Source organism: Trachymyrmex septentrionalis, unplaced genomic scaffold, assembly GCF_001594115.1.
Source record: "Trachymyrmex septentrionalis isolate Tsep2-gDNA-1 unplaced genomic scaffold, Tsep1.0 scaffold109, whole genome shotgun sequence".
NCBI lineage: Eukaryota > Metazoa > Arthropoda > Insecta > Hymenoptera > Formicidae > Trachymyrmex > Trachymyrmex septentrionalis.
Genome location: NW_017304217.1, coordinates 1021944 through 1031228, shown reverse-complemented (window position 1 = coordinate 1031228; position 9285 = coordinate 1021944). Strand labels below are relative to the sequence as shown.

General features: G+C 37.2%; 1 protein-coding gene across 1 annotated transcript in view; it reads right to left on the bottom strand.

The window, feature by feature from the left end:
* Positions 1 to 260: 260 nt before the first annotated feature.
* LOC108748286 (RNA-binding protein fusilli-like) overlaps positions 261 to 9285 on the bottom strand; it is a 57008-nt gene continuing 47983 nt past the window's right edge. The window contains exons 6-11 of the mRNA XM_018486340.1: positions 4173 to 4227; positions 3982 to 4092; positions 2894 to 3164; positions 2558 to 2773; positions 2255 to 2482; positions 261 to 1949 (exon numbers count right to left, since the gene is read on the bottom strand). Coding sequence (XP_018341842.1) covers positions 978 to 1949; positions 2255 to 2482; positions 2558 to 2773; positions 2894 to 3164; positions 3982 to 4092; positions 4173 to 4227 — 1853 coding nt within the window. The 3' untranslated portion in view covers positions 261 to 977. The remainder of the gene's footprint in view (positions 1950 to 2254; positions 2483 to 2557; positions 2774 to 2893; positions 3165 to 3981; positions 4093 to 4172; positions 4228 to 9285) is intronic.

The following is a 9285-nucleotide window of genomic DNA, read 5'->3' as shown; positions in this document are numbered from 1 at the left end:
TATCATCATCATTGTAATACAAAATAAAAATATGTCACTAGAAAGAAATCATATATTACATTAACAAAGTTTTACAATGATTATTTCCACGAAAATAAAAATCGATTTTAACATGTTTATGATACAAAGATAAGAAAACACCTGTAGCAAAAAATGCATGAAGAATATTAATGTCCCGAATAATTTCTAGTTTCGGTAAAATCCAGAATTAATCTGTATATACACTATGATAATTCTGAAACGCTCCATAAATGTTTGTGTGTGTGTGTGTGTGTGTGTGTGTGTGTGTGTGTTTGTTTGTTTGTGTGTGGGCGCGCGCGCGCATGTGTATAAGGATATATAAAAGGGAGCGCGTGGAATAGAATTCCGAGAGCTAGAAGTACTTCGTGTTCACATTGCATTAGATAAGGCACTTCATTACGCTCACGTGGAAAAGCGTTTTCTGTTTTCTACGCGATCTTCCACAGGTATTTTGTGAACACGCGATTACGAAAGAACATGTACGCACGCTTAATGGAATTTTATATACCACTATCAGTACAATTAACATGCTTACCAAGATTAGATTTGCTGCTTAAATGCATTAGGATAAGAAAACTAAATCGTTTTGTGAGTTAAGTACCGTCGTGTAAGTAACGCCCGAATTTGTACCAAGCATTCCTAAACGTTAGGTACATTTTATCAACTGGGCAAACGTTGTAAATGACGTTCTGCCAGACTTGCATGGAATATGAAACGGAATGCCGTAAATATCGCGAATAATTATAACGCTTACTCGCTAAGAATGTACATAGATCCGTTAAAAGTAAGTCGTATTGTCGGTAACACGGTGATTTCCGCGTAGCATACGTATTTCCACGCGAATAACAAATTCTTACTCGTTTAATGGAGAAATCGAGGCAAATGTTTTCGTTTTTCTCGCGTGGAACTCAAGAAAGAGTCTATAAAACAAAACTAGAGATTGATGCAGCAACGCATCAGATCTGGGGATAAAACTGAGCTGGGTAAGGCAAGCCCGGAGCGGTCGGAGCTGGCGCGTGAAACGCTGCTACCGGTGTATGCCAAGTACGTTTTGCAGCAACGGTACCCGCTGTCGCGTCAGCGGGGAAAGCAGCGTCCCACGTTCGCTTCAGACCCATTATCGCGGCCGGGTTCAAGGTTGGCGCGGTGGGCATGATAGGCGTTAACAGCCCATGCGGCGCCGGTGCCCGCAGAATAGGAATACGAGAATGATGGGGAACGTTAAAGAGCAAAAATGGCGTAGCCGCCGCAGCCGCCGCGGCCGCCGCCGCTGCTGCCGGAGTTGTCGGTGGTGCATGAAGAGCCGCAGCGGCCGCGACAGCAGCTGCTGCAGCCGTCGGGGATGCTACCGCGTAGGGAAGTTGAGCTGTCTGACCTATTGAATTCGGGCCAGGTAAAGCTAAGGATTTGCTCGTGGCGGCGGCGGCAGCGGCGGCGGCGGCGACTGCTGAAGTGGGTGAATGGGTAGTCGAGGTAGGAGACGGATTCGATGCCAGGGCCATCAACCATAGGTCTTGATTCCTGATAGCTTGCGCCTGAGCGGCCTGCGCTTGCGCCACCTGAGCTTGCGCCTGAACGGCTTGAGCGGCTTGGGCCTGTACCAGAGCGTGAATGTCCCACAGGGGTGATGGAGGCGGCGGCGGCTGCGCGGTCGGTACCGGTACCGGCACCGGTGTTGGCGCAGGCGGATGTGTCAAGGTCGCGGGGGACTGTGTGGTCAACGTACCGGGTGATAGTAGTGCCTTGGTCGACGGCGGTGTTACCGCACCTGTCAATACCAGATTCATGTCGTCGCCGCTGCACTGGAACACTTCAATGTATCGCTGCTTCTTGCCATAGATCATGTATCGATGATGTCGCTGTGTCGCGCACGCGTATGCCGATGCCTCACTGTCCATTTGAATAAATGCCTCGCCAGACGGTTGACCCTGGTGGTTCCACAATTAAAAATTTGAAAAAAAAAAGACAAAATTGAAACTATTGTCTGTAATTAACAACTATTGTTAATACACAAGTTTTACAAACTATCATCCAATATCAAATTACATTGTTTACTTATTTAAAAAAAAAAATTATCTACGTAGAAATAAAATGGTGCACGAAACATCTAGTTTAAGTATAACACATTTATTTTTAATAGAATTGATATAGAATTGACTATTAAAATCTAAAAATTAAATAATTAAATGGTATAACATTTCTTGCGCTTCCTGTATGTTTAACCGATATCTACCTGAGCATTGTATACCATATGAACACCCTGATAGACGATATTTTTAGAATGTTCTCCCATAAATTCCAAAATGTGTTCGACGAGTGCTTCGTACGGCAAACCACGAAGTCTCACACAATCTTTGCGCGTACCGGACGTTATGATATGTTGAGGAAGTAAAGGTGGAAGTTGCGCGATAGGCGGTGGTGGTAGTATTACTTGTTTCGGATCTGTCGCCCTATTTAGAACCTATAAATAACAACATCAAAATTTGAATTAAAACGTACGGTTCTTCATTGTCATAAGCTTTACGCTCAAATTTACCTGTTGCACTTCCGCGGTTGTACTTCGAAAAAGTTCTATGTAACGGCTGCCGATACAGTCTCTGTGCTTGCTCAAGGCTTTCACCGCATCCTCTTCCTTCGCAAATAATACGAAGGCATCACCTGTTGCTCTACCGTCTGGCTTCTTTACAAATAGCACGCCATCCTCACCATCCAACACTTGGCATGGTTTTTGTCCAGATTGAAAAAATTCCAGCTAAGAGAACATTACTGACAGTGTATACAATAGCAAAATGATGAACAATATATATAATTGAAAAGCTGTCTGGTTATCGTATACACAAGTAGGATTTTAGATCATTAAATGATTATGTACCACTTGTTTAGCAACACAATCGTAGGGCAAGCCCCTCATTCTAACGATGACTTGAGCCCCGCGTGACAGAAAAGCGTGTGCCTCCCCGCTTGTACCACCAGCAACGCCAACAAAATCCTCTCCGGAGGCCTTGTAAACCTCTATGTATCGTGGACCCATGTGATGTTTATGCCGCTTCAGCGCCATATCTCTGTGTTCTTTATTAATAAACCGTACCAATGCCTCGCCGTTACGTCTTCCCATAGGACTTAAACAAAGAGCTACACCACCCCTAAAAAAGTTATTACATCATTGTTAGCGTATATCATCAAACAGTGACCGGCTCTTCATCAGCAGTGTGGAATTTTGCATATCCTTCAAAAGTCTTGCAGCAATTTGTGTTTTTAAACTGCAGATTTTTATACTATTTTGGACTGTACAAAAATCTGAAAAAATTATTGCATACTTGTAAAAATTTTAAGATTACTTGTAAAATTTTTACTATCGTAGAAGTCAGATTGCATTTTACTTATTTTTTACAGATTTATAATAAATTTATCTATCAGCATTCACAATCAAAAAATTAACTTTGCCTTTAAAGTCCAACTTAGCCGACGGAGAGTTAAGGACACTCTACAAAAAATATAATGTTCAGAATTAAATCCATATAGCGTACAAGACCACAATTCCACAAATATAATGCTCGTCACTATTATACAATATATACAACTAATAAGCAAGCAGGAAAGTTTCCTCGAAGACACACACATGCGCGCGCGCGCACGCACGCACGCACGCACGCACACACACACACATACACACTGAAGAAAAAAAAAATATATATTGAAGAAAAAAAATATATATATTGTATATTATATATCTTGCACTTATGTGTTACATCACAGAGGAGAAACTAGAATGACAGATCCTGTGCATCTAAGTGCGTTATAGAAATATACGGCTATCTCAGTTACCTGCTTCACACAGATCCACGTGGCTTGTGCATAAATATCAAAAGATAGTTAGAGGACAAATTAACTTATTTTACTCAAAACTCCTGTTAGTCCTATAATTGATTTTACTTTATATATCTCAAAGAGATCACTTACTTTGCGACATTTAGCCCACGAAAAAACTTGGCAATGTCTTGATCTGAAGATTGCCAAGGGAGACCGCGCGCCCTTACTACGCAATCATTGTCCACCTCCTCATCCTTAGAGCTGAAGAGAAGTTTCTGTTTCATTATTCGGGCAAATAAACATACAAACTGTATATAGAACTTATAAACTTATAAACTTACCATATACCAGGTTCTAGGATAATGTTAATTACTTCTGGATTTTTGAAAATGTGACCTGAAAATCAATAAGTATAATTACACATTAGCCATATTACAATAATTTAATATACGAGGGTGGTCCTAGAAGTACCCGACCTGACGTACAGATGACGGTTGTTGTATAAAAAAAATCACTGTAGAGGAAAACACTAACTTTCTAAAGCTTAACTATAAAATTTGAAGACGCTACGTTGTTCAGTATTTGTTTGGCAGCCATCAATAGTGGACAATCTCGGTGAATTTGCAAAGATGGAAAAAATTGGTCATCGTTATGTGATACAATACTTTCATTTGAAAGGTCTTAGCCCAATCAATATCAAAGCCGAGCTGGATTCTACTCTGGAGGAGTCTGCTCCTTCGTTTACAACAGTAAAATATTGGGTGGCAGAGTTTAAACGAGGCCGTACAAGCTGCGAAGACGAACATCGCAGTGGTCGACCAAGTGAGGTGGCCATTCCAGAAATGGTGAAGAAAATCCACAAAATGGTATTGGGTGACCGTCGATTGAAAGTGCGCGAGCTAGCAGACATGGTAAACATTTCAAAAAGTGCTGTACATCACATATTGGCTGAAAATTTGGAGATGAGAAAGCTGTGCGCAAGGTGAGTGCCGCGCTTGCTCACAATCGAACAAAAGCAGCGTCGAGAAGATGTTGAGTTAAAGTTCGAATTGCATTCCCACGCATCCTATTCGCCAGATTTAGCCCCCTCGGATTATTTTCTCTTTCCAAACTTGAAAAAATGGCTCGGTGGTAGAAGATTTACCAACAATGAAGAGGTGGAGTCTGCGGTTAATGGCTATTTTGAGGAGTTCAACGGTTCTTACTATAAACAGGCCATCGAAGCTATTGACTGCATTTCGCGGGTTTCCTCCGAGAAAACCCGCGAAACGCATAACTTTTATATAGAAAGCACCCGTGGAAGCTTTAAGAATATGTGTATATAATAATATATGTATATATGATATTGTTTATGTGTTTCGTTAACAGTTATTTAAAAAAATGTTTACCTATTCAAATTTAACTACAAAGTTCCCTCCTAATCATAATTATTTTATGCAATTATAATTACAAATACCAAACACTTTTCACAATCAGTGCAAACTCAGTTCTTGTCAGACTCGTAGTGAATAAATCATTTGACTCAGCGCATTGCTGTAATTCCTGAATAAAGCTCTTGATCACAAGAGGACACAGTGTTCCATCTTTCTTAATATTTCGCTCTGCATCTTGCACGTAAAGCCGTAATCGCGTACACTAGCGATTGTGCGATTATGATTAGCGATTGGCGATTACTTTTCAATCAATCACAGCAAGTCAATCACCGATTGCTTTGCTTTAACTGGTTGAAAAGCAATCGTCAATCACAATTGTTAATATGATTACACAGTTTATTGTTAATAATTTTTATTATTAACCACAACTCTGAAAATAAGAAAACTTTATAAAGCGTTGACAACTATTCAATGATAATTTTTTTGAGAGTTTATAGACTTTTAACTTTATAAGAACGCTTACACAACATTTTACAATGGATTTTAAACACTTTCAGAACGCTTATAAAATGCAGTATACGAGTATATCGTTTCATAAAAGTTCTGTAATGCTCATCCACATAGTACAAAGCTCCGATTAAGTTCTCAGGGAGTTCATATTGCTGAACTTCCGGGGAGCTTATAAAATTCGACTAAATAAGCTCTCAACCCAGTTGACACAAATTGAAAGTAACATAACGTCCATGTGTTATATTACATTTGTATTGTAAAGTATGAAATTATAATATTTAGATTATGTTACTTTTAGCTTGTATCGACTGGGAGAGAGTGCATTTTGATGAGTTCTTGGGGAGCTCAAGAGTTCCCTGCGAATCAAAATAAAGCTCCCAGGAATTCTCAAAAGCGGACATAGGAGTTCCCGAAGAGTTCTTTTTGAAACTTAAATAAAGTTACACAAATTTTATGAACTCCCAGGAAGCTCCCCGTGCTATATTGGCAGTAAATGCTGATGCACCTTCGTGCAGAGAGTTCACTGTCAAACTTGGAGATGCCCAAAGGCGCTTTTCTCAACTCCGTTTTCCAAACGCTGCAGCATTGCAATTTCGGATTTCCACTTTACGAACACTCTACTGAGCATTTCTACTCTCAATGAACTCCAAACGTTCAGTTCATTTAAGCATCCAAAAAATATTCATGAAACTTCTTATTTTTATCAGGGAATTTCGCGTATAAAGTATAGAGCGGGGCAAGTTGAACAAATGCAAATATCTAAATTACTAAAATATACATATATGAATGTGTCTGCTTGCATAAGGTAGGACAAAGACATAGACATACTATGCTCGATATAATGCAACGTGTCCGGTTGTCAACAGCCAAACACGTACGCTTTTTCGTTTTTATGCATCAAAAGTAAAATTATTAGGCGAGTATTCTTTTGGTCCATGTGATAATTAAAGCGATTAATAAAAACCAGTGTTTTTTAAATATAAGTTATTTGAGTATTTTGTTCAAGTTGCTATTTTATTTACGATTTTTTAGTTATAAAAGAATATTTCGGTTAACACCGATCATATGAAGCTTGTTGGACTAAATGTGAAATATCCCACGATTAACTTTATAAATTGTCAAGCCGCTTAAATGAAATCTGTATTTGTCAATAATTTTTATTCTATGTTAACGATAAAACATATATTTTATGTTTAATTATTATAAACAATAAAGTTTTTAATTTTTCTAATTTTTCTAATTTTGTAAATTAAAAGATTAAAGAGAAAGTATGCGTATTATAAATTATTATACTTAAGATGAAACTAATAAAAATTTAATTAATATACGCATAATACTTTCATGTTTTTAATAATATACAACCTTATTAAACGATTATCTTCATGGCTCAACTTATCCTTCGAGAATGTTTAACTTGCCCTATGTATGGGGTATATTATACTGTTACTGGGGTATATATTATACCGTTACCGATAATCTCGATCCAGTGCAGGCGCAATCATGGTGGAAGGGATAACATGGTGTGTGCAGTTTGCAAGCATCTCTCTTTGAATCTCTGCCGTCTGTCTATGAATATCGATAAGAGACTAAGAGACTGCCAACTGTGAAACGCTAAACATGGGGCAATATTCATAGTCCATTTTTATTTTAAAACCATCTTAAATAATGTCTTAAGATGCTAATACAGTTCTCAGATTATGACATTTTAAGACTGTACTTAAGCAGTCTTAAATATAAGAATCGACTGTCTTAAGTACAGTCTTAAGATGTCATAAGTCAATTCGAGGACTGTATTAGCATCTTAAGACATTTGCGGCGGAGATTCAGAGAGAAAGGCTTGCCAATTGCACACACCATGTTATCCCTTCCACCATGGGCGCAATTCATTGACTCACGTAAAGGATCACGGCAATGTTCTGGATGAAATCACACGGTGCGGATATATTTATATTTACGCATTTAGATTTTGACATTTTGCTTCATTCGTCTCAACATTACGCAATTCCATCATATCAATCAGCATCAAATTATGTTAATCTCTCAAAATACGACGGTTTATTACAAGAACACAGGTTTAGATGACATTACGATTTAGGATACAACGACGCACTTTCTATTCTGCAACATCAAATGCGGAATAGCGCTGATTGATTGCTTCAATGACGTATTCTCTATTCCGCAATTCTATTCCGCAGTCCTATTCCGCACCGTATAATTTCACCCTTAGCTCCAAAACACTACTGTCTCCAGATAATCACCACTTTGTCTCTTTGTAATTAACAATATTTTTTTCTTATATAAGGAATATTAAGGATTTATAATTAAGCATTTGAGCCAGATGAACAACGTTTTAAAGCAATTCTTATTATTGCATCATAATCGTGTGAAGATTTATAATAATTTGAATAAAAAGTGTCATAACTGGCACCGCTCTACCTTACCGAAAGCGACGTCTACAATGAGATTTTAAAGCGTAAATCTTATTTTAGCCATGCTTAAAATTAAAATAACGTTGATATAATTGGGTCTTAGTCGGTAATATAGGGATCTTCTTAAGCTTTAAGCTCTACGCCATAAGAAATTGATCAATCATTATCGATTATTCTATTTACATTCGATTGTGATCCCTCCCTGCCTCCCTCTCTCCCTCTCTCTCTATCTCTCTATCTCTATCTTTGTATCGGCTTTAAAAAAAGAAAAAGAGATTTTTAAACTTCGCTTAAAGTCAAAATAACGTTGATGCAATCGGGCCTAAACCATTTAATTTTTGTATAACAATTGCTTTCTTCTTTTTTCAGGAAAAATCCTGAAAAATCCTTTTTCAGGATTAATCTTTAAACTGCCATTGCCTGGGAGAGCTACTTTTGTAACTCTTGAGTTTAGGTTAAAATACCACTATTTTTAGTGGTATTGTAAATACTAAATGTATTAAACGTGTATGTGCGCGCGCGCGTGTGTGTATGTATTAAAAAATAAAAATTATAAAATGTATTATATAAAAAATATATATTGAAAAATATCAAAAAATCAAAGAATATAAAAAAGTAAAAAATTATAACAAGAAAAAAGTAAAAAAAAATTTTTTTAACTATTAAAAAAAGAAAATTAAAAAGAAGAACAAACTTTCTATGTCCACGTCGTTAGCTCTGGATAATGTTAAAGGAAAATTCTGAATCTATACATTTATATTCATTTATGTTGTCAATATTGCGCTTAGGGCTCGAAATTTTATAAATCTATGCTCAGAATTGAAATAGATTGATTATAGTATCACACAGCGATACTATAAACCCCCAAAATATACTATTTTTGAGAAAATAAATATTTTTTATATTTGATCATATGTTCCTTACGAGAAACCACTTTTATAGCTCTGTACAAATCTCGAAATTTTGCGCCATGTTACTTATGCAGAAAAATTTTTGAGAAAAAAGAATCACTTTTAATGAAAAAATGCCAGCAATCTAAAGGTTGAAGTATATATATATATATATATATATATATATACACACACACACCTCTATATACACACACATATATAATATATCTATGAGAGAGAGTGTATAAAATC